At 40.1% G+C, this 27,326-nt stretch overlaps 1 protein-coding gene across 11 annotated transcripts in view; it reads right to left on the bottom strand.

The window, feature by feature from the left end:
• The window catches only part of celf4 (CUGBP, Elav-like family member 4), a 91,816-nt gene that overhangs the window by 54,148 nt on the left and 10,342 nt on the right, over positions 1–27,326 (bottom strand). For all 11 annotated transcript variants that reach the window (XM_046868216.1, XM_046868215.1, XM_046868214.1 and 8 more), the window contains exon 2: positions 10,365–10,447. In XM_046868216.1, the coding sequence (XP_046724172.1) occupies positions 10,365–10,447 (83 nt within the window). The remainder of the gene's footprint in view (positions 1–10,364; positions 10,448–27,326) is intronic.

The following is a 27,326-nucleotide window of genomic DNA, read 5'->3' on the forward strand; positions in this document are numbered from 1 at the left end:
CAGAGAGACAGATAAAACAAGAAAGAGAAAGAAAGATAAAAAGAGAGAATCAGTAAAAAAAAATTATATGTTATTTAAAAGACATGATGAAGAGAAAATTTAATATTCCAAAAATAAATCATGATAAGGCTTATATATAAGAAAGACATTCTCTTGTCTGAATGAAATCATTTCAAAAACATGCAATGAACACACATATATACACACACACCCACACACACTCACACACGCACAGAAATAAGACACATGGACACAACAGCTATCGATTGCTTCCCAGCACACATCACCACAACTTTCACAAATTGCTATTGAGAAGTGACCTGTAATGCAATTACTGCCCAATCCGGGGCAGAAGTGGCCATCAATAATTAAAAGGTGGCCGGGTTGCGGCTTGCTGTCCCGCTTTTATTCCCGTGCTGTTATCCGCATGTGCGCCAGCCCCGGCTACTAAACCGTTGTGCCGCCGGGCCTGGAACAAGATTTGCGAAAATATGTCTTTCAATAAAACCAATCATGGCGGATGGATGCCCGCTGCTGCTGAGTTTATTATTCCTGTGGAATAGTTCTCTCACAGAAGGCCGGAACACAGCAGTGCGATATTAACAAATCACTGGGCCCAACTGCCGTCTGTGTGCAGTCGCCGATATTAGCAGTTATATCATCTGCCCGCTGTCTTAAACCGAGTCAGCATCGTAAGAGCATTGCGTAAAGTTTGCTTGGCACTAACGAGCACTTTTTTACTCTCGGGGTGGAACATAGAATCCCTGAAAATGACTGACAGTCCATAATGCAGGCTGACAGCAATGCGCCTAATAGACTAGGCTTTATATATACTTATATATTTACAGTCCACTTCGTTAGGAACACCAGTAACCACATCTAAGGCTCATCTGAATGCCAAATTATGTTCCAGCAGTGCGATGCAAAAAGAATAATTCAATTAATTTTTATTTTATTTCTTTTGCGCTTTTCAATGGACATTGTCTCGAAGCAGCTTTACAGAAAAGAAGAATTATAGAACGAAATTCACTTATGATTCATTTGGGTTTATTTATCCCAGCAAATTTTAGCGACTTGGTTCTTTCGAATCAAAATGAACGAATCTTTTTTTGGAGTCATTTAGTTCGATTTGTTCCTTAAACCCTGCGATCACCTGCATAGCGTATATGGGAGTCGCGTGACAGAAGAATGACTCAGACCTGAGGACTGACCAGATAAAGAAAACAAACAATGAACAAATTCTCTTTTAGACTACTCGTTTTTCCGAGTCACGTTAAAGGCTCGTTCAAAGCAAACGAATCGTTCACGAGAGACCTATCGCTAATGAGCAAGTCTGGGGAGACTGCGGCTAGGCAAAAAAATCTCCTTTAGATGGTGTGAAGAAGAAACCTTGAGAGGAATCGGACCCAAACCCATCCTTTTTGGGTGACACTAAGAGTATAATTATAAATCTTTAAAACTTCAAAACATCGGGAAGTGAGAAAGAAACCATGAACACTGGAGTGTGTGATAATGAGTAATGTCCTTTTTACATTCTTATACAGTCAGTTGGAACCAGTTGGAACCAACATCTGAGATGATTCAAAACCAACACCTCCATGCCCGAGCCTTTAAATGTTCCATGATGGAGAAACGTCATGTAGGACGTTAATTTTGCTGCTGATCTCATGGAATTTCCACACACAGCATACCTAAGAGTTTGGGGGGGATTATATCAAGTATAGAAAAATAGCAACTCTTTTCAAGCATGATGAGCAGAAAAGAATACACTAGTTTGGTGGATGTGCTGCAAAAGCAGAAGGTTGTGTCAGGTTGTACTCCTGTCAGCCAAGAACACAAGCCTATCATGAGCAGAGAATCACTTCAACTAGACAGTATGCTAGTACTCTAATACTCTACAACTGCTTAGGCCATGTCCAAGCTAATAAGTGTTTGTTTAAAAACGCATTTTTTCCCCTCTGTTTTGGCCTGAGATGCATCAGTCAACGAAAACTTAGCTTTTCGGGAAATTCGAAAACGCCGTTTTCGAGTCAGTGTGGTCATTGCTGCGAAGTTTCTAAAAAGCAGCTCGCAGGTCGAATCATCTTACGATTCACAGTTCAGCACAGTTCAGTGTGGATGAGCAACTTTTGGGGAAACGACCGAAAAAACGAAAGTGTGGCCGTGGAGCGTTTTTTTTTTTAACCAAAAACATCATTTTCGCAATTTATTTATGTCTATATCGAATTTATTAGTGTAAACGTAGACTTAGAATAAAGTTTAAGAAGCTTTCTTAATTTGTAAATTGCAAAATAAACAGGTTTAGGTCCTATTTGAAGTGAAAGGAGAATTCAATGCTACTGCATTCAATGCCATTCTATACAATTGTGTGCCTCCAAATTTGGGAAAGAGCTCATTATCAAATAAAGAAAATCGAAAGGTGTAGAGAAAATAACTAGAGAAAATGTGTGTCAGAGACAGGAAGTATAAAGAGCCTGTAAGTTCGCTGGCTGTAAGTTTGCGGCGCAGTTCGTCTGCGGTCCTTTTCCCTCCTCCCTCTTTCGCTCGGAGAACAAGTTCATATTGACCACGGCAGTGACTTATTGAAAGAGCTGCCATGAAAGTGGGTTGCACAGTCAATCAATGGCATAGATTTCTCGGCCGGAGTATTATCTCACACAATCGGCCAGTAGTGAGCCAGCGATCGAGAGCCGTCGGGAGAAAGAGAGAGATGGAATAGAAATGTGACGGGGTCTTGTGTTCCGTTCTTGTTTTTTTATTTCCTCCCTCGATCATTTTCATTTTCCATGCGTGTGGCGTGTGACGTGTTCGAATGCATTTCCATATGAGGTCAGAAATCGCACATCGATCCACAATCTTTATCCCACCCACTGCTTCTGAGTCACTCGCGTGTGAGAGCTAGTGTGTGTGTGTGTGCGTGTGTGTGTGTTTTGGCTTTTCTGCATACAGTAGGCACGTGTCTGTGTTGGTGTTCTAGGTGTCTACACGGCTCTAATAGCAAACAGCATGAACGTGAGTCAGCACTGACTGGTTTTGTATGAATATTCATGCGCATGTGGACTATTTATGCTGGTAAACACAGTCAGACACTGAAATCTGTGGCATGAGCTCCTGGGCCAAAATCAATAAAGTCTGCAGGGCTCAGCCGGATCCAGATCTGGACGCACCTGGTATTACACTCGTCTGGGATGGAAGGTTTGGGCGGAGCCACATTGTATTTATCACCTATAGCAATTTTTTTTTAGATATTAGCTGATTTATACATCTTTCAGGAACATGATAGCGTGATCTCGACCCAGGTGTAGTTCTAGAGTTATTTCTGCACCTAGTGGTCAAAATAAGAATTACAACACGTGCTGAGAGAAGTCCGTTAGGGCATCAACCACGCTGCCCCACACTTACTCTACATTTGAATTGTTGAAAATATCAGGAAGGGAAAAGCAGGAGATTTTGACTATAATTTCGATTTTCACATATAATTCAGATATAGTTTTGCACTGTGATCAGGATTGGCACTGTGAATCTGATTCTCGTTTTGATTTAAATAGTAATTTGAATTCTCATTTTGACTCTGTTCCTCATTCTAATTTCAATTCTCGTTGGGATTTTGATTCTCCTTTTAAATGGAATCCTCGCTGTGATTCGGATTTCGACTCTCACTTATTCTGATTTTAGTCGTGCTTTAGATTTGGATTTGATTTTCAATCTGGTTCAAATTTCCATTGCAAAATTTCCATACCTATTTGTTTCCATTTACATTGTCTTATCTTCATTCAGATTTTCATTTTCTTTTAGTTTCTAAGTCGCATTCTGGTTCAGGTTCTGATTTTCATTCTGATTCTCATTCTGATTCGAATTCTGATTAGCGCTCTGGTTCTCTGAATCTGATTCCTATTATAATCCCAGTTCTTTGTCTAGGAATTTAGAAGTTGTGATTCGGATTCTTACTGCGATTGGTTCTGATTCTCTTTCTTAATCAGATCCCTATTCACGTTATACGGTTTCACGACGATTTACAACACTCTAACTCCGCACCTCTAGATAACCCCCCCTGATGCTTCTCTAGTTTGACTTCAGTTCATCGCTCCTGGAATGGACTCAATCAAATGAGGCCAATTGAAATTATTATTATTTTTGTATCCAAATGAAAGAGGTGGTTAATCCATTTAATGATCCGTTAAATAGAAGGATAATCGACGTGTAAACTTTTGGATCTAATTACTCGCTGCAGATTACATTCGGAATCTGTGTGTGCGATTCCTGCTACAATGACGACTCTGATTATTGCAAACACGATTTATTTGTCACCGTGTTTCGGCCCATTTAAGAAAAAAAAAAGACAGTTTTGTGTTCATCATTTTATAATATCATCATGATGATTTTATTTCAAATGGATAAACCGCATAAGGAGCTGCTTTCTCACAGTAAATTATTCCAATATCAATGTTAGAATTACTGGATTAAAAAAAAATTATACATTCAATATATTTAAGCTAGTTATAACAGACTTATGAATGGATAATGAAGGTTAGCCTTCAATATAACAACAGTACGTCACAAAGTGTGCATTTTTTCTTTTTCTCGAATTCACATGATGTCCTGATATTATATGTACCTGTGAATTTTAAGCACGTATGTAACTAAATTAATTAATTTATACACGATTTCACAATATGAAATTATATATTAGCAATTTTACATGAACTACTTTTCAAAATACAATTTTTAAAAAAGGTTAAAAATGGTATGAAATGATATTATGAAACTTCTGAAAATATATCATTTGATACATCTGAAAATTGTATTGCGACATTTATCATGATATCGATATTATACACTACATGGACAAAAGTATTTGGACACCTGACCTCTCAGAGTCATCGGTGGTTGAACTAGGAGACCAAAACCTGTTCCAGGTTGACACTGTGCACAAAGCCAGCTCCATGCAGATATGGTTTACATGGGTTGGAAGTGGAAGATCTCCTGCTATAGATATCTGACCTCAACTCTACAGAACACCACTGGGATCAATTGGAAAGTTTTTCTCTTATTCCCCTGGAACTGAATATCCAAAACTGCTATTCCTCAGCACTTGACACACAGTTTGCATTTTATTGCTGTTATTTTGCCCGATGTCAAAAAAGCTGGAAGAGCACACCGGAGTGAGTAATGCTATTGGCTGTGCTTGTATTATTAGCTCAGGGCTAACATTAGCATGTCAGACCTGGACGCTGCTTTCTGTCTCTCTCCTTCGTGCCTTATATTTCTCTCTTTGACAGCAGTGCCGGCATGGTGCACATCATCAGACCTTTTCGAACATAAAAAAATAAAAAATAAAAAATCTAAAATCTATCAACCCGTCAAGTGAACTGGAAAAAAGCGAGTGAGAGGGAGAAGAAGAGAGAGTAAAGAAGAACAAGAGAGCGAGAGGCTATTAAAGAGAGAAAGTGCTAGGAAGACTGAGTATTAAAGGGGGAAGGGAGAAGGAAAGGGGAGAGAGAGGCTAAACAAGGGAGAGGCAGAATAGTTTTGAAGAGAGAGGTGGAGAGAATTAAAAGAAATAGATGATAGATAGATAGATAGATAGATAGATAGATAGATAGATAGATAGATAGATAGACAGACAGACAGACGGACAGACAGACAGACAGACAGACAGGCAGACAGACCCATGAGAGAGTAAGACTGAGATGAGGTATTGATAGAGAGATAGAGCAAGGGTACGGAAGGAGAGATACATGGACAAAGAGATGTCTCAAAGGGATAGAGATATAGGGAAAGGGGGTGTAGAAGAGAGAAAGAGAGAGATAGTAATACAGAGGACAGGGGACAGGAAGAAGAGAGAGAGAGAAAGAGGGCATGAAAGAGAGATGATGAGAGAGTGTAAAAGAGAGAAATAAGTCTCTGGGGAAAAGAGAGACAGAGAGAAAGAGAGATAGAGAAATAAAAGTCTCAGAAGGATAGAGATTCATATTGATTTTTGTTTATTTATTTACAGTAATGTTTAGCCGGAGCTTGGATTTCTTTTTGAGGTTAGGCCATGTCCCAAATGGGTTCCTGTTTACTTCGCTCTGCCCCTGAACAGTGTATTACATAATGGAGTTATACACCCTACCTAGTGCCCTAAATACATAATATCAACACACTGTGTGTGTGTGTGTGTGTGTGTGTGTGTGTGTGTGTGTGTGTGTGTGTGTGTGTACTTATATAAAATAAACAAACTATGTTCTACAGTGTTCAGTAGTTTAATCTGTATGGGAGGCATGCAGCAGAGAAACACACATACACAGGGAGAGACACAAAGACGTGTGTGATAAACAGCAGTAAGAAAGCTAGACTGCAATCAGAGAGACACACAGCAGTAAGACAGATGTGAGGGACAGAGAGAGACACACATCAGTGAGAAAGACACTTAGCAGTAAGAGAGAAAGACAGCAATGAAAGAGTGAGAGAGAGCGAGACATGGCAGACAGAAAGACACTCAGCAATCAGAGAGACACACCAGTGTAAAAGACTATAGATAGATAGATAGACAGACAGACAGACAGACAGACAGACAGACAGACAGACAGACAGACAGACAGACAGATAGATAGATAGATAGATAGATAGATAGATAGATAGAGCAAGCACAGAGCAAGAGAGGGTATAAAAGACAGGAGACCAAGAATGAGTGCATAAAAGAGAGAGAGTTTGAGAGAGGGGGGTGGAGTGTAATTGAGGGAAAGATAATAGGAAAAGACAGAGAGATTGAGAAAACCACACCAGGTATCAAAATAAACCACTGTATTTTTGTATTTAAAAAATACTCAAAAAGACTTTTAGAAGGGAGCATGAAATTTCTTCACAAACGTTCCATCAGTTGGTCTGTTTGATCTGTTCCTTCACCGTCACACCGACTTCGCTGATTCAGTAAACAATGTTTAATAGCAACAGCTTTTCTCTGCCTGAGTCACGCAATCAATCTGATCTATATGCAACAACACATCAAATATACGTACATTTCCCTGCGATCTGCCGCATGAAGGTCAGTTTTAAAGTAACCGACAGTTTAATGTTGAACAGTTTGCAAAAGCCTCGTGACTCTGTCCTAATTTAGTTACCTGGTGTTCGGTAACGAAGGTCTACTTTACATCAGGAACACCGACTCGATGACAAACACGTCGTTCATAAGAAGAAACCTGATGGCACCTCCATTTATAACAACTCGTTTCTAACTAATTAATCACTTGATTGTTAATCATAAATATAATAATATATTGTGTCAGGAAGTCGTTCATGCAAAAATATGATCTACTAAACAGCGACTTCAATTAGGGGACAATATTCGACAATCAAATATTCATTTATCGAACAATTCTGGGCAAACGACTGAGTAGGCACCAATCAGAGGAGGCATTTTTATGATGTCATCACGTAGATTTCTTACAAAATATTTTACAGGCTTTTAAAACTAGAAAAATACAAAACACAAGTATTTGAATACAAAATAAGAAGCCATTTTCCTCAAACCTCTCAAATACAAATGACCAAATCCTATTTTATATTTGAAATACATGTATCATAAATACTGCCCATCCCTAATAAAGGCTGCAGTGAGAGAGACACACAGTAGTGATGGTGATAGACAGCAGTGAGAGAGACACACAGTAGTCATGGTGATAGACAGCAGTGAGAGAGACACACAGTAGTCATGGTGATAGACAGCAGTGAGAGACACACAGTAGTCATGGTGATAGACAGCAGTGAGAGAGACACACAGTAGTCATGGTGATAGACAGTAGTGAGAGAGACACACAGTAGTGATGCTGATAAACAGTAGTAAGAGAGATACACAACAAGAGTCACAAAAGCAGTGAGAGAGAGAGAAAGAGAGAGAAAGAGACCAGCAGCAGTGAGAGAGAGAAAGAGAGAGAAAGAGACCAGCAGCAGTATGAGAGAGAGAGACAATCAATAGAGAGAAAGATTTGCACAGCAGGGGACATACAGACACATATTGATGGACACCTGGAAGCTAAAACCACTGTGCGAGTTGTGCTGTGGTTGAAAACTAATCAACGCGTAATCCATCGCTCGCCACGGTTCGTTTATCTGAAAGGCCAGTCCCGCGAAGTTGATTTTGCTCGCTTAGCGCTCGCGAGACGGACCCGCTGCCTCCTCCATCACACCTCGGATTGCTAATTAAAGTTCCTATTAAATGATAGCCAAAAGTACTGACTTCAATTCAAGTCGTTAGAGAAGGCTGACTCTACATTTCCACAGCTCTGCGTCCTCACAAAGAGACGAGGCTCTGGATCGCTGTCACTTACACGTCGGTGGAACAGCCATTAACACCGAACTACACAAGTTACACTGGTTCACTGGTTACACTGGAAACAGATGGGAAATTTATATAGAAAACATATACATGTATATTAAGAGTGTAAATGTAAAAATTTCCGGTACATGACTTACAGTTTGGTACACACGTGGACCGAATGCAATCCTTTTTACGTGCGGAACATAGTTCAAATCGGAGTTCCCTCAGGAACGTATTAAGTGGCGCAGCGCAAGATTGTTTAGTCTCCGCCTCGCACTTTGCAATTTTTTAAATATTATTATTAAACTTTGCAACCCTACAACAGAACAACTTGAGAATTGACTATGTTTTTTTTCTCTTTCTTTTTAAGTAATTAACATATTTAAAGCGACTTGGTGCATTGCATTACAGGGGCAATGAAGACAACAGAGAGCATGTGATCCATTTACTGATTTGCTGTAAAAAAGTGGAAGACAACTTGTATCTCCTCCACTAATATAATTTACGATCAAAACCGGTAGTAGGAACGCATAATGTTGACTTCAGAGTACATCAACTAAATATAAAAATCGTGAACATGGCAACAGTGTATAGCAGTCTCAGGTTTCACAAAGTCAAATTTGAGAATTTTTAAGATCTGTTTAAGGCCATTATGAATTAAATTTACGACCTATATCACAATGTCAAAAACGCACTCACAAATACGTTGTTAGTGACTGGCCTTAACCGAGCCTTAAATCAATTATTTTCAAGCCAAGTATCGCTAAACTTTTACTTCCCCATTGCTGAAAAATAAAATCCTTTTTACATCTGTGGTAGCATCTAAGAGAGATTCACGCCAATAACAGAAAGCTAATTGGCTGTCTGCCTGTTGGTCTCATTTGTAGTTGTAAAAGAGAGAATTATATTTGGACTAGCAGAAGAAAAAACGAAGACTAACAAACAAAAACATTCTAAAGTGCTATTGTAGCATTTAATGAACAGTAGAGGCAGCGTTACAGGGGTGGAAGGTGGTGGTTAAATGTGTTTGAAATGGCATGTGAAGAAAATCAGCTTTCTTTTCGACTAGCCAAATTTTTTGGTGGGGTTAATGTCAGGTATTTTATGTGCTTTTGTGAGTGTAGTTGAGTAGGAGGGTTTTGCTAAAACCTGGCAACCCTGGTTAATAATATTAGCCCTTATATGAGCAATGGGAAAACTGCTGTATAGGCCACAGTGAAACAAAGAGATTTGAGAGGGACAAAAGATGTAGCTACTGTAGCTGTTAATCAAAAATAGAACACAGAAAAGGTCTACAGTGTGTGTGTGTGTGTGTGTGTGTGTGTGTGTGTGTGTGTGTGTGTGTGTGTGTGTGTGTGTGTGTGTTTGCGTGTAAGAGACGGGAAAGCAAGCAATGCCCAAAGCGGAATCGTTTCGCTTCTCTTGCCTCACGTTCTGTGTCTCTGCTCTGCATCTACGTCATAATCACTCGCATCAAAGACATACAGCTCGATCCGGGCGACTGTCGACCTCCCTGGAGGCTTCATTAAAACAGACCACACCGAACTGAACCGAACCGAGAAAGAGCTGACAGAGACACATCAAAACACGCGTGTGCACACTGACACACGTGCAACTGTAGAAAAACAAAGCGAAGAGAGGCTTCTTTGGCTTCTTTTTTCACGCCATAAGTCCTGGGTGAAGATGTTAACATGTGTGCGCACACACACACACACACACACACACACACACACACACACACACACGCTTTGGAAAGTAGACGTCTGCTCGGAATGCGTGTGAGTGAGCAAGCAAGAGTCTGAGAACGAAATTAGCATATTTGTGAGCATTAGCATATTTGTGTACTGTGCAGATTTTTGTGTGTGTGTATATATTATTTGTGTGCTGCAATAAAGCAAAAAACTAAAAAAAACAAAGGAGGTGGAGATGACGATAGGCTCGATTTGAGGTCAGGGGTTCGATTTTGTCGGCGGGGTTGGACAGGGTCCAGCTCCACCCCTGGACTGTTTGGTTCTGCAGAATAGACTGTCTCAATGCATTTGCTGGAGGAAATAAGATGACCTACCCCTGGCAATGTCTTCTGCTCGTGCAGGGCCGTCTGAGCTTTCAGTGCTGACTCTCTGGCACAGTATGTGAGAAAGGCACAGCCTATAAGAGAACAAGAGAGAGAGAGAGAACGGGAAAAAAAAGAAAGAAACTTTACTTACATTAAAGGCACTTTGAATAAAAGAGACCAGAGACAGATTTAAAACAAGGTCAGAACTATTTTAGTGCACACCAGTAAAGCAAATTAAGTATACGAGTTCAGTTCTCTTGGAAAATCGGACGGACGGGACAAGGGTGCGAATCGCAGCCTTGTTTTTATGTGTGTGTGTGTGTGTGTGTGTGTGTGTAGGTGTGTTTGTGTGTGAGGGAAGAAATGTGCAAGAGTGACAGAGAACTGCTGTCATCGTTTCCTTTGACAAACTCACGAGTGTCCATATGTTCAGTGCCTCCTAATATTCACTTCACACCTGGATCACTCAGGTATGTGTGTGTGTATGTGTGTGTGTGTGTGTGTGTGTGTGTGTGTGTGTGTGTTTGTGTGTGTAGTGAAGAAGAGCATGCGCTTTGCAAAATGCCCCCCAAAAACACACATTTTCCCATGTATATGCTTGATATTTATAAAAAAAAAAAAAAAAAACAGACATGTCCTTGCTTTAATATAAATCCCCTAAAGGCAACAGGGGTGGTGGTGGGGGGTGGGGCATATTTGTTAATGAAGTGGGTAAATATGACTATGCAAAATCTGTCTTAATTGCTAATATTTAGAGACACTAATGGTTATGCTAATGCAGGTTTTTAATAATAAACCTACAGTCGATTCATTCTGGGAAGCGGAAGAAAAATAAATACATCTTGCTGGGACCATTTACCTGGTAAAGGATGTCCCGTAGAGGCCGGTAGCATCTGTTCGGATCTTACATAAGGACAATAATACGCTTGGATTAAAGTACATAATATACCGAAGGATTTAAGGGGGATAAAAAAAGTTTGAGTGTCAATAGGGTTGAAAAACTCCAGGAATTGCCAAGAATGGAAACTTGCCATTTAAATTAATGGAATTAATAGGAGTAAATTGGGATTTTACAAAATAGAAGGGTTGCCATTACCAGGAATCTTCTAGCAGCATGATTTTGGTTAAAACAACTGGATTTAATGCGATTTCAGTTAAATTTCTACCTGCACAGTCATCGATCGTTGATCATCGTTGATCGTTGATCATCGAGGCTACGCCCCCTACCTGCATTGTGCATTCCACAATAACATTACACACATCATTTCTTAAATCCTCCCACCCCTTTGCAACCCTAAGTGTCACTTTATTTATAGGTTTAAATCCCACACAAGCCTTTGCTTATTAATCATGGTGGTCAAGGCGTTCTTTAAGGGGAAGGTTCATGCATTCTTTGTGGAAAGAGTCTTCAGTGTCAGTGGTACAGCTGTGCGGCATTAGAATGCCGATGGATATGACATCCTGATTATCCCAAAACAAAGCTAGGATGCATGAATTTACCACAAAAATGCTGCCATAACTTAAGTCCCACACTCCTTCAACAAGATTAAAAAAAGCTAAAAACTGATAAAAAAAAAAAAACGTATTTTACGCATTAAAATTGTGCTATAAGAGCGTACGGCTGTAAAAAACGACCGAAAAAACAAGTACGCTTGATTTTTTTTTTTGGATTCAAGACGTCCAGGATGTTCGAAAGCATTCGTGTGATTCGGAAAGGACGAGCCGGGCAACGAGAAAGTTTCCATCTCGCATTCTCATATATCTGAATCCATCTCTAATGAACAAGGTGGTATTAAAATGTTTCTAAACTAGTTGTGTAACACGCCAACAGATGGCGGCACACGGCTGCACGCACAGTCACGGGAAGCACCGGTCGTCCCCTGTCGACTATTTTTAAGGTGATCGTGTGCAAACATAGATAAATAATGTACTTTCTTGTAAACAGAGCCGGTCTCGTAACTTTTTGATACCACCTTTGGTTTTTTATGTCCACGTAAAAAAAAAAAAAACAGAGCACATAAAGTTTAAATGTATGTAGAAACGCTGTTGAGGATCAAAGATGAGGAGGAAGAAACACAAACCACTAAGCAACACTACAGGGACACTATGAACACACGCACACTCAAACACACTCGAACACGTGCGCGCACACACACACACACACACACACATTTCCTGAGGCTTGAGCATGAGTCAGCATTAATGTTCCCTGCTGTCCGTTGCGTGTTTAACCCTGGCCGTGCCGTCGTCGGTGTGAGTGTTTGCCTCCTGCAGCCCCGCCTGGGTTTTTTTAATTAACTCTGACTCATTAGCGACAGGGAGCGGCTCAGCATGACAGCCTGGCTCGCTCCTCCGAGGCTCTGTCATTCTGCCATGTTACAGAACATGCTAGCACCCTCACGGGACACGTGTCCACGCTCCAAAACACACACACACAGGCGCACACACACACAGACACACACACATCTTGTATTAATATCGTTGTGGGTTCTGTACCATTATCTTCTATTTCTATTCATTTGAATCATCGATGTAATTAATAAATATGCTACATAATAATAACACTAAATTAAATCGTATTTTCTAGTATTAACATTCAAACAGGATGTGGTCTCCAAGTTTGGCCAAATGGGTAAAGAAAGAAAGAAAGAAAGAAAGAAAGAAAGAAAGAAAGAAAGAAAGAAAGAAAGAAAAGAAACGAGTCGTTAAGAATATGTCGATATAAATCCGGTTTGGGTTTAAAATTGCCTTCTTTGTTTGAAAAAGCTCTCTTTTGGGAGGTCCCCACTAATTGATTTTCATTTGAGGAGGCGTTTAGTTTTTTGTCTACGCCATTATTAGCTGACAAAAACGTAGTTTCTGAAAACACCCTCCAAAGTGGAAACGTTTGAAAAGGCTTTCGTAAAAACGTCCTAGCCAGCCTGCGAAGAGCTGGAAAATAAAACGCCGTTTTTAAATGTAGACGTAGACGTGTAGACGCCTTTATCTTCACTGTAGTTTTCAGGCTACATCATTTTCAATAAAACGATTATTGGACTAAAGTTTTTGGACACCTGAGGTTTCCACAAAATTGAACACGATTGTATAGGACAGCATTCAATTTTACCTCCACTTGAACTAGGAGACCCAAACCTGTTCCAGCATTACAATACCCCTGTGCACAAAGAATCAAAAAATCCATGAAGACATGCTTTACATGGGTTAGAGTAAAAGATTTTGAGTTGCCTGCTGTAGAGCTCTGACCTCAACCCTATAGAACACCTTTGGGATGAATTGGAATGCTGAATGCACTTCAGGCCTCCTTACTTCACCTCCATGAAAATCTAAAACCCTTGCAGCTGATGGAGCACAAATCTCTACACAAGCACTAGGGTTGCATAGGGGCGGAACATTTCCGGATACTTTCCGGGAAAGTTTCAATGGAATTTTGGAAATATTTCAAGTCGGAAATTTACCAGAAATTGATGGGAATGTGCATGAATTTAGGGGAATTAATTAGAAATTTGGGGAGATTCATATAAACTGTGTCATATATAAACCTAAATATAAACATTGTGTTTAACACTAATACATATTTAAAAAAAGATTTTTGACTTAATTTTGAGTATAAGTTTGTTGATCAATAGTTTACACATGGCGCGAAAGTTTTAAACATTAATTTATGTAATATTTATGTTATTTATGTAAATGCTCACCAAGATTTTTTGACATTATTTTGTGTGCAGGATTTAAGAAACAATGTGTGTTATGTGATGGAGGAATGCACAGTGCATGTAGGGGGCGTGACCTCAGTAACCCTGCAGTAAGTGTACTGTCTGCATGTGATTGATGAATGTACATGACTACATTTAAGTTCCCTGTTATTGGCCACCCTGCAATTTTGTAAATTCCCAGTTTATTCCCATTAATTCCTGTTATTCCTGTTAATTCCCATGGAAGGTTTCCAGTCTTGAAAATGACTGGAATTTTGCAACCTTAGTGACACTCGCACTCCAAAATCCAGTGGAACATCTTCGTAAAAGAGTGGAGGATATTATAAGGGACTATAAGTTATAAGAAAGCATGATTTTTATGGTCATGTGTCAAAATGTGGAGAAAGAATATACACTACACATATCTACTAAGGGTCAACTGAATGTCCCTAGAATGTGAAATGTATTTCTATCTTTAAGGGATAGAGTGGAGGGTGTGGAGTGGAGCCAAACGAACAGGACGGATAAGACAAGAGAGCCAGAGATTGCATAGAAACAAGGGAGGGAGGTGAGCGAGGGAGGTAAAGAGGAAAAGGAGGGGAGGGAGGCACTGGAGAGAAAGAGAGAGAGTGCTTGAGTAAATGGTTTGTGGAAAAGGACGACAGGGGAATGAGGAAAGAGTTCGGGTAAGGAAGAGTGTGTGTGGTGTGCGGGCTGAGAGATGTGTGCTGAACGAGGCAACAAGGGTGAGTGAGACAGAAGAGAGATAGAGATAGAAAGAGAGAGAGAGAGAGAGAGAGAGAGAGAGAGAGAGAGAGAGAGAGAGAGAGAGAAGATAAGATCTCCTGGCTTCTGTGAACACTATCCCCTAGTATCCTACACTCATGTCTTATCTCACCAACTGCAGACACCCCTAAGGGACACACACACACACACACACACACACACACACACACACACTTGTACAGAAACAACTCGGGCTGAGTGAATAAATAGAGCGAAAGTAAGACAAAGGACAATGTATATCTAGTGTACGCTGCGAGTCCTCGTAACGAAGACAAAGATGATGACTGAATGCATTAAATAAAGGAAAAGGCATTCAGTATAGTTTTTCCTTCAAACATTCTGCTCCATTTTTTCAGCTACATAAAAGTCAATGCTTTCAAGCAACTAACAAATATATTTTTTCCCAAGCGTTTTTAATTAAACACCTTCATGTTCAACGGTTTACAGACATGCATGCGATTGGCTGTTTCACGTTGTGCTCTTTCATAGTATGGCAAGAAAAAACAAAATAAACCCACAAAAAAATATCTGAAGAAATGATGCCGGAGTTGGAATTTGCTTAAATTTCCACATAAAAAAGAATGTCTATAAGTGTGTGAGAACACGGTTTGCTAGGTTACCGGCACACACGAATGCTACTAGCTAAAGATCGAGGACAAGAAATTAGCTAGCATATTACCATTACACCGATCAGGCATAACATTATGACCTGTTCTGTTCTGTTCTATCTATCTATCTATCTATCTATCTATCTATCTATCTATCTATCTATCTATCTATCTATCTATCTATCTATCTATCCATCCATCCATCCATCCATCCATCCATCCATCCATCCATCCATCCATCCATCGACCCGTGTGGTCTGATCCTTCAAACTCTGGTTTGGCAGCAAAAGGTGGACCAACACAGTATGGTGCAGGTGGTCATAATGTTATGCCTGATTGATGTATATAGACAATGAAAAGTAGCATGACACCAGAAACTACACCAGATTATTGTAAATGCATTTCTCTCAGATGTGCTCGTTAATTGCTAAGAAACTGAGTTGTATCAGCAGACACTCGGAAATACAGTATCTGAAAACGCGTTGAAATGAAAAAGGAAAGTTTTGGTTTTACTTCTGACTCCTTTGGAACAGAGAGGAACTTTTTTTCCCCCTGATGAGATTTTCGACATTTCAGTCGGAGCTCGAAAAAGCAGCCTGAAGTGTATTCCCAAGACGCGGAACACCTTTTTTACTGGGGCTGAAAGAGATTTATTCAGATGAAGCCTGCTAGCCGGGCCTGTCTTTTCTCCGTGTTGTAAATGGAAAAAGGAGCGTTTTGTTGGACTCTAACGCTAACATTTGCATCATTTCACACAGATTGTTCGGGTTTCTAATGCTTAGGTTAAATCTTTTTATTTCCAACCAGGAGTTCGTGGTGACTACAGAGGGCTCAGGGGAAATCTCAAGGATTTCATAACGCAATGTAATTAATACTAACACCTGCTTGCGAAGCCTGTAGGTCATAATCTGCGAGAAAGAAAGAAAAAATGCATTGTTTGAGAGTAAAAAAAAAAGGGCCTGAAGTTCATTTAGTCATCTGGAAAGGAATGATGTTTCCTGCAACATGTAGCTAAGCAACAGTTTTCGACGCTGGATTCGCTCAGGCTGCATTTGCATTATCCTGCTCCAAAAAAAAAAAAAATCAATAGTTGCTCATCAAACGTTTTACGGATCTGAGTGTGAATGACTGGTGTTGCTGGCGTTCTGTCAATCTCCTGCTTTCTAATGGAGACTAAAACTAAGCTTCCCTATCGTCCTCTCTGGTCTGTCCTCACAATTCCCCCAAAAAAAAAAAAATGTAAATGCGCCGTCCTCTAAGGTCTGCCTGTTCAAGGTCGGAGATTGAACTACTCGGGCAGGCCCCTCCTCTGCACGTCCCTCTCAAATCTTTAATTGGAAGCAGTAAACCCCCTGATTAAATAAAACTGCACTTTGAAAAGTGCAATATGAGCTCCCGGAGTAATTCGAGTAAGAGCAGGCAGGGAAAGAAGGGTGAAGAAGGTAAAATAGTTCGTTTTTTTTGAAAGGGGGGGACGGAGAAATTACCCGACTGCTACTCTGAGAAGGTTTCGTGCCTTTGTTCCATTCTATTTCATTCTTTTTTAGACCTTAAATAATGAGGAGATGTTCCTGGAGACTAATGACGTCTTTTTATTGAGTGATATTATTCCAATGGAATGGAACAGAAATGGGGATGAATATTTAATATAAAAAAAAAATTGGGAGTTTTCTAATGGACTATAATTCCAAGCCTGCCTTCCTCCCGTCAATGAAGAGGAACCTTGAAATGGCATTCGGCCGTGTCCCGGCTCCGCCTCCCGCTTCTAGATAGCCTGTGCCATCTGCAAGGCCTCTGGAGGAGCATGGCTGTGTGGACTGTAAGTCGCGCTTAATCGATTGGCGGAGGAGGGGGAAAGGGCCTGGCTCTAATGTGTTGCATGTGAAGGATTTAGTGTGGACTTGAGCTGCGGAATCAATGGAGCAGAAAATGCATCATTACAACACTGTCCCCCACATGCACCGCTCCAAAGAAAACTAAGCAGGGAAGCACATACACACACATATGCACATTTTCAGGAGAGCTGACAAAGGCAGTCTGTAGCAACTCCACATTTATTTGCTTATGGGATGGACTTATTTTTATACAAAATCGGCTCGTTAGCTACCCTGATCTTTTCTGTGCTGTTCTTTTGATAACCACCGTTCACAGGCGTGCACCTGATCACAACGATGGCCTAGCGGAACTGTGTACAGAATTCCATTAACCACTGAAACTATTCATTTCACCACAATTTCATCAACAGAATCATTAGAAATATTTGAAAAAAAGGATATCAGACCTGCCTTCTTGCCCTCAATAAAGAGGGACCCTAAAATAAACCTTAAAAGTATTTCTTCACTCAAAGCTTCTCGAATGTTTTGGCACTTCAATTCCATTTACACATTGAGGCAGCTAATTCTCTAGTTCTCTCAACCAGAAAGAAAAAAGTATTCGTCTTTTTTTAGGATCAAAAAGTTTCGAGGCTAGCTCTGTTTATTTATCTACGTTTACAAACTTCAAAATAGTCCCTTTAGTCACCAATTCTTCTTTTTGATGCGTGTCAAGCACCTCCTGCGATTCGCGCTGGATCTCCGCAATGGCGTCAAAACACGGGGCTGATCCGGATCTTCATTTCCAGGAGGAGAGCGAAGTCAGCAGGAGGTAGGCGATAGTTTAGTGTTTTGAGTGACAAAGCGGGAGAACATCGCTAAAAGATGAGAAATCAGGAAGACCTTTAATGAGCTCAATTCCCGAAATTTTTTTGACAAAAAACCATTAGGCAACTTGTGCATGATGATCGTTGGAGAACAATCTGCATGATCTCACTCGTGCACTCATCCTACCCGCCAGATTCGGCTCCTGCGGACTTCGCCCTCCTCCCGGAGATGAAGGTCCAGATCAACCCTGTTTTTGACACCATTGCGGAGATCCAGCATGAATCGCAGAAGGTGCTGGACACGCTTGGAAGAGTATTTTGAAGGACTTAGCACGTAGATAAATAATATACCTTCTTGTAAAAAGAGCTAGTCTGAAAACTTTCTAATACCACCTCATTCCTCTTGTTCCCTCAAGAACTCCAAAAACTTTCACGACATATTCCAGTATTGCTTTGTGATGGAACTATTTTATAGCTGATAGTGGTACTTTAACAAGTACTTTCTTATAACTTTCCTACACTGAAGAAAACTGCTTCTCAGATATGACTGATTCTAAATGATACGTTTCTATACGTTTTTTGTTCAGTCAGGTCTTTGGTTGGTCTGGACATTTTCTATAGTTGACCTCTACAAATTTAAAAGTCCAATCATTTTACTTGACAGACACCCTGATCCACTCTGATCTGACTCAAAATGATCACAACAAAACAGGGTTATTTAAACTCATGACCTTCTGAGGCAAAGTCCAACATCATAACCACTGAGCTACCACTTCCTCATAGTCCTGCCTAGACCAAAGAAGGAAACTTTGCTGGATATTACAAAGGAAAAAAGTCTTCTGCTGGGTCATTTGGCTGAAAGATACATAATGTCACCTTCTGGACAGATTGGATAGTAGTTCAACAGGAGTGTACTCCAGGAGACACTGAATTAGCAGCCAGCCGTGTAGGGTGAAATGCAAACTGCCCGTAAGTATCGAGGTTAAAGGAGTCTGCCAAGTGCTGAAATACAAGAACTGAAGGTTACAATAATAGATGCCAAGAAATGTCTTGAGTGCACCAAATATTCCCACCGCACTGTTGGAGCGAACAAAGAGCGTTTGTGTGTGTGTGTGTTGTAAGAATGCTGTTTTCTGCGAGTGAATAAAACGTTAATGGAAGCGATCTGTCAATTATCAACGAATGGCAGAGAGATGCGACTGACCGACATTTGATTAACAGGCAAACTTAATGGAAAAGTTCGATAAATCACTGCGTCTCAGCTCGGAGCGTGACGAGACGCCTGAATCGGTGGGAGTACGGTTTCTCAGAGGGCAGGACAAAAGGGAAACACCAACATGCTGGAGCTAATTGAGTCCGAGACAGGGTGACCTCCACCTGCCGCATTGTCCTTCCGCCACCGCAGACTCTAACGGCTCCTTAATATTCCCTTCCATGCTGCCGTCCCCTTTTGCTGTTGTCCTGTCCTTACAGACCGCTGGACAAGAATAACACGGGGTGCACAAAAGCTGGGAATCGTTTAGTTCCTGCTCCCCAACCAATCGATTCCTTGGCCTTAATTGGCTTTATTAGGGCAAGACGAGGAGCGTGTCGACGTCTGCGGTGTTCTCTGTCACACTTGTCCTCGAGAGAAACCCCCCCGCTAATTGTTTTCCCTCCATCTTTTTTTTTTTGTTGTTGTGGCCCAAAGGGGTCCTGTGGGATTATTATCAAGCGTGGGCCCCTCAATAATTCATCTGAAGCTATTTCTACACAGGCCTCGAAACTCTCCCTGAGTGGGCTTATCTGTCTTCAGGAGAGTGAACCATGATGGAGAGACAAAAAAAAAAAAAAGCCAAAACAAAGGAGTGCAAAAAAAGGGGTGAGCAGAAGATAGGGAAAGTGGCTGAGACCAGGAAAGAGATTGAATAAGATATGAAATGAGCCTCTTTTCAGATGAGACACTATGACCTGTTTCTCTTGTGCGTTCAAGGTGATGCCAGCACTCGCACTTTCATTCTCCATCTCTCCCTCTCTCTCTTTTCACTCTTTTCCCTTGTCTTCCATGCCAAGCGAACAAAAAAGAACCATCCCGGGAATAGGCTCGCTCGCAAAACACTCATTAATGGCTTCTAATCTGTCAGCTTTTTCCCCCATTTAACGCAATTAAGACATTTGCTAAAGCTAACATGGACTGGCAATCAACTCCAAGGACACACGGAAACACACATAATAGGATTTGTAAACAGCCGACTCTTTATCAAAAGCGAGCTTGCAAACCTCGCCAACGAGTGTGTGGCTAATGCTAAAGAGATCAACACATGCCGGAGAGAATGTCAGCTGCTCTCTATTGGTGGCATACACACACACAAACACACACAAACACACATTCACACACACCTTTAGGCTGCTGCATGCTGATACCCATATTTTTTTCTGCCCTAAATGGAAGCAGTGCTAAACCGCTACGCCTGATCCGTCTCTTGCTTGCAAAGTATTTTCACTATCTTCATAATTATTAATATTTATGCCTGTGGCAGACCAGCTGCTCTCTCTCTTTCTCTCTCTTTTTCTCTCTACCTCTCTATAAGTGTACTGCAAATTTTCATCTCAATTTCAAACAAATCATCAAGCTGATTCGGCATTTGGAGCATCAACAGCACTCGAACTTCACAAACCAATTTGGCCAAACATTTGTGTCTGTGGTTCGGCCAATGAATATCAGAGGGACGTCAGGGATTCGAAGTTAGATAGAGGGGCTGACTGGTATAAATAATCTAGCGTGGCTTTTAAAGAAAAGTTTTTAATTGTCTTATATGGTGTAGATGGTATTAATTTAATCAAGGACACCAACACTAAGGAAAAAAAAAATCTAAGATTATGAGAAAAAAGTCCTAGCAATACGAGAATAAAGTCAAAATTATGAGAATAAAGTTGTAGCAATATGAAAATAAATTTGACTTCATTCTCATAATTTCAACTATTTTCTAATAATGCTTCAACTTTTATTCTTGTAATCCTAGATTTAAATTCTTTTTTACGTGACCCTAAAATGCCGTCGTACTAATGGCTGTGAGACAAAACAGAAAAAACACTGCATAGCTTGAATAGTAGGATGTATAAGATGGGCCTGATTTCTTTCTAGCCCAGACTCCAGACAGCCAAAGATAATCATCAGTCATGGCGAGTGACTCCACTTGGTAGAACCCAACCTAGACTCGATGTTGCCTCGGTAGGAGAAACTTTGGATGAATTTATGTGGAAGAAATGATATTATTTCAAACTGGCTCCAAAAAAGTTGTCCATTTTCCTACACGTGCACTATATTGCCAAACGTTTGCGGACACCTGACCTTTTCTGCCATATGCGGTTCTTCTCCAAACTGTTAACACAAAGCTGGAGGGACACGATTGTTTTAAATGTTATGCTATAAAATTTAAATAAAAATTGGAGTTCACTTTAACGTGGAAACCCAAAACCTGTTCCAGCATGGCAATGCTCCTGTGCACAAAGTGAGCTTCTTGAAAATCTGGTTAACATGGTTTGGTGAGGAAGATCTTGAGTGGCCTGCTATAGAGCTCTGATCTCATCCTTACTGAACACCTTTGGGATGAATGTAAATGCTGACTGCACCCCAGGCCTCCTTACCTACATCAGTACCTGCCTTTACTAACACAATTGCTCGAATTGAGTCGTCTTATGGAGGTCCCCAATTGTTGTGTAATTCATATATTTTTTACTAAAATAATCTTGGGGACCCACCTAAGTCTATTTTTTACTTGTTATGGGAGTCCCGGATCCCCCCAGCCCCCCTCAATTCGAGAACTAACTAACACCCTTGTGGCTCTCTAAAAATCTAGTGAAACATCTTCCCAGAAAAGTGGAAGGAATTATAAAAGCAAATTGGTACTAAATGTGTAAAAGGTTTATTCCCATGCTGAGACCCCATACTATTAGGCTGAACCCTTTATATTCCCCCTATATATTTGCATAATCGTATTTCTTTGCCACAACAACAGACATAATTAGCGCCCCGCTACACCTAAAACCCACAGCCAGCGGTAATACTTGCCACGTCTGACCACCTCGTGCTCTCAATGTCCTCCAGGGAGGAAGGGACACCACTGTTCATCATTAAAACCCTGATCAGACTGTAGAGTCTGCAATTCTCCACCCTGCTGACTTGGCTGAGCGGTCAGTTGTGTGTGGTAGGATTGGACAACGGTGCTGTTGGAGGTGCTGGTCTGAGACCCGGTGCTGTGATTAAAAACCTGTGCTAATAGGCTCTGGTATGCCAGGGACAGGCTGCTGGGGTTAGCCTGGGATCTCCAAGGCTATTAAATTGCAAATGAGTGATAACGGCTTGGAAAAATGTCTTTTTCCATCGTGCCCAGACTTCGGACACGAGGCTCTCATTTATACACACATTTTTCCAGGTCGAGAATCCGTCTGATTCCAGTGGCCATAGCTGAAACATGTGCTTTCTTCCTCTCTAATCAGCTCTATCCATCACTTTTCTTGGTTTTGAGGCTGTTTTTAAGTTTCAAAGCTACTATCTGAACAGTCACATTCAAGACATACTGTCATAATAAATGAACAAAAAACAAAGCGAAAAAAAATCACGGCAACATTGTAATATAAACGATTCTTGATTCAGATGATATATTATGGATTAGAGTTGTAACACTACACGCATTCTTACGTTTTCGGTTCGGTGCACGTGTGTATGTGAATGTAATCCTTTTTACGTGTGGAAGATAAAATCTGAGTTCCCTCAGGAAAGTATTAAGGGGAAGACCGCAATTTTGTTTAGTCTTTGCCTTGCACTTTGAGCGCAGTGTCACCGATTTATTATTTTTTTGGCTTTCCTTTTAATTAAACTTGAAAACACACAACAATACCAGGGATATAATATATATATATATATATATATATATATATATATATATATATATATATATATATATATATGAATAAAAAAAAAACACCCTATGGTTAGCGCAGAATTACTGTGGCTACTTACTCTCTACCAGAAATATGATTTGTAGTGCATTGTAAAAATTTTGTTTTGCGAATTTTTTTACCCATCTCTCTAGACCCTGGTCTGGCGATATGGACTCTAGCATTTAAGGTACAGTTTCAAAAATTTCTCAAATAATATCGAAGGATTGAATGAACAAAGGATGGAAGGAATGCAGACATTTGTTAAAGTATGCTGTAGAACAGTAGAACAGTTAAGTATTACATATTGCTAGAAACTTGTATATTAAATGTAAAACACACACACACACACACACACACACACACACACACACACACACACACACTGTATTACCAAATGGGGTCTAACAAATGAAAACTACTCAATTAAATTGTTCCATTCATTTAACTGCATTTAATCACTTACATTTGTGCCGTTTTCATCGCTGATTTAATTTCATCCAAATAGTTAAAGTGTATTGTATTGTATTTATTTGATTCTATTTTGTTTGTATATATTTTCTTTTGATAAAATGTTATCAAATATTATTTTATATATTATTTAAACCAAACAGCCATTTTATTGGATTCAAAATGTAAACTGTTGATGTTCCCAAACGTTAATGATAATAAACTGGGTTGATGAAAATCGAGCGCAGTTTGATGTTTCGGATTTGATGTTGCGATGTTTGTACAGTTTCTTCCGAACTGTACAGAAATTGAACCGAATACAGTAGCTAACATCCGAAATGCCCAGTCTGTCTGTTCTATCAAGCTGTCTGCCGATTACTCAGACGAAATTTACATCATCAACCAGTTGCCAAAACACTTTTGCTGCTTTGGCAGAGCTGAAATGAAATTAGTCATTAAAAATAAGCAGTTTGACACACACACACACACACACACACACACACACACACACACACACACGCAAATCTGAAGCTGGATTATATATATATATATATATATATATATATATATATATATATATATATATATATATATATATGAATAAAAAAAAAACACCCTATGGTTAGCGCAGAATTACTGTGGCTACTTACTCTCTACCAGAAATATGATTTGTAGTGCATTGTAAAAATTTTGTTTTGCGAATTTTTTTACCCATCTCTCTAGACCCTGGTCTGGCGATATGGACTCTAGCATTTAAGGTACAGTTTCAAAAATTTCTCAAATAATATCGAAGGATTGAATGAACAAAGGATGGAAGGAATGCAGACATTTGTTAAAGTATGCTGTAGAACAGTAGAACAGTTAAGTATTACATATTGCTAGAAACTTGTATATTAAATGTAAAACACACACACACACACACACACACACACACACACACACACACACACACACACTGTATTACCAAATGGGGTCTAACAAATGAAAACTACTCAATTAAATTGTTCCATTCATTTAACTGCATTTAATCACTTACATTTGTGCCGTTTTCATCGCTGATTTAATTTCATCCAAATAGTTAAAGTGTATTGTATTGTATTTATTTGATTCTATTTTGTTTGTATATATTTTCTTTTGATAAAATGTTATCAAATATTATTTTATATATTATTTAAACCAAACAGCCATTTTATTGGATTCAAAATGTAAACTGTTGATGTTCCCAAACGTTAATGATAATAAACTGGGTTGATGAAAATCGAAGCGCAGTTTGATGTTTCGGATTTGATGTTGCGATGTTTGTACAGTTTCTTCCGCCGAACTGTACAGAAATTGAACCGAATACAGTAGCTAACATCCGAAATGCCCAGTCTGTCTGTTCTATCAAGCTGTCTGCCGATTACTCAGACGAAATTTACATCATCAACCAGTTGCCAAAACACTTTTGCTGCTTTGGCAGAGCTGAAATGAAATTAGTCATTAAAAATAAGCAGTTTGACACACACACACACACACACACACACACACACACACACGCAAATCTGAAGCTGGATTATATATATATATATATATATATATATATATATATATATATATATATATATATATATAGCAACCTCAAATAAGGAGCCCCAGCGAGGTAGACTGATAGAAGACATTTGTACTCTATCTTTCCAAAAGTTTTGGGACACCTGATGTTTCCAGCCATATGTGCTTCTTCAACAAAACTGTCACCATAATCTTGGAGGCACACGATTGTCTTTGGATACAATTACATTAAATTCTTCCTCTGCTTGAACAAGGAGAACCAAACCTGTTCCTTTAAGACATTGCAAATCTGAAATTCAACATGTGTAGGTGATAGCTCAGTGGTTAAGGAATTGGACTTTGAATTTGAAGGTCAAAAATTCAAATTCCAGCACCCACCACGCCACTAATGCGCCCCTGAACAAGGCCCTTAACCCCTTAACTGCACGAATGCAAGTCGCTCTGGATAAGGGCATCTGCTAAATGCCATAAATGTAAAAATAAGTTCATTAATCACTAAATTGAAATAAAACACACATACACATCTGCAGACGTCTCTCATTGCACAGCACTGTCTCATGTCTGACTCCTTTTGCCTCGATCCCGCTCCGCCTCCTCCTGCCTCCGGCTGGAAGGTCATTCTGAATCCGAGGCCGCAATGGTCACAGAATAGTGCTTAAATCTTTAAAAACGTCATCTATAAATTACTGCAGAGGACGCCAGGGTCATTGCTGGGGGTGGAATCCAGCCAAAAGCCATCAATCTGCTGGGAGGATGACATCTGTCTCTGGGACTCCCCTGATCTCGATCGCTCTCATCTTTTATCCCGACTCTGTTTTTTTTTTTTATTTTTTGCTACCGCATACCTGCATGAATGCTTTCTTTCTTTTCTGGAAAAAATACATTTAAACCAAACGCCATTTTTTGGCACCTTGGTTCTTAATACGACCATCTCCAGACATTTAAGTAAAGCATGCGAAAAAAAAAAAATTCAGACTTTATAACCAACACTTAATAATTGATCCGGATCTTGCAAGGACCTCCAAAAGCTTTCCGTCTTCGCTTTCTTAGTCAAACTGTTGCATTTTTAATTCATGGCACGAGTCTCTCTCTCTCTCTCTCTCTCTCTCTCTCTGAGAAGACCTGAATTCTACGGATCTGAATTCTCCCGTATTGCGCTCGTCTTGCGTACACGCTCATAGTAGTCATTATAGTTGTCACAGTAGTAGCTTTCTCAGCTGAAACGCTTTCGCTTTTCCCATCTTATGTTGGTTGATATCGGGCTCAGTTAACTCGGTTGGCGTTCGCAGCGATAAATATTCCGACATTAAAATCCTATTTACATTCTGCAGTAAGTGAGGGGAGAAAGAAAAAAAATCGCTAATGAGGATTTATTTGATGACAACGCTTCCATTAAAATATCTCATGCCCCTATGAATAACAAATGCACTGTTTCAGGAGACGGTGAGCTAATTATATTTTCATAATGGTTTACTGTTTTCGGAGTCGAACGAAAGTCTGCGGGTATGCAAAAGCTTTCCAATGGTTTAAGAAAAAAGACGATCAACTTCTACAACTGGTGTGTAAATACAGCAATGGGAAAAAAAGGGGGGAAAAAAGGATGTACCTTAATTAAATAATAATAATAGTAGTATTAATAATATCAATGAGGGTTGTTCTATTAAACTGTCATGTTACTCTACAGATACACACACACACACACACACACACACACACTCCCTCCCGCTCCCCTAGAAATCTTGATTCGCCTTTTTCCCGCCAGCTCATATCATCTCCATCTCTATATCCTCTTCATGTTGTGTGTCGCTGATGAAGTGTCCCCTATCCGGCCCAACGTGACACACACCTCTCCTGCTGCCTAGCCATGCTCGCGCTGGAAATGACTAGCCTCTCCCCATATATCTCGCGCTGCATAATGAAAACTCAAGCCACCGATGCACAATGCCACATTACCATACGCTGGGAACCCAAGAGACCCAGTGTTATACATGCACGTTGCACTTATTCATCCGGAGAACGAGAACACAGATGTACCCGTTCCGGTTGTTTGTGATACATTGTGTTTTATATGCTGTTCCTAAAAAGATGGTTTTTTTTGCATTGATCTCTTATATGTAGGTGCTCAACTATACCGGAGGAGAGCTGGCACAATGGCAGCATGTTTGCTTAATCTCTATGCACTTTATTCGGTCTGTTCCGAAACGCAGCTGCGCGACTTGTGTTCAACCATCCCAAGTTCTCCCACGCCACCCCACTGCTGGATCTCTCCAGTAGCTGCACGTATCAGATTCAAAACACTGATGATTGCCTATGAGGCCAAAAATGGACC

This window comes from Silurus meridionalis, chromosome 15 (assembly GCF_014805685.1).
Source record: "Silurus meridionalis isolate SWU-2019-XX chromosome 15, ASM1480568v1, whole genome shotgun sequence".
NCBI classification, from domain to species: domain Eukaryota; kingdom Metazoa; phylum Chordata; class Actinopteri; order Siluriformes; family Siluridae; genus Silurus; species Silurus meridionalis.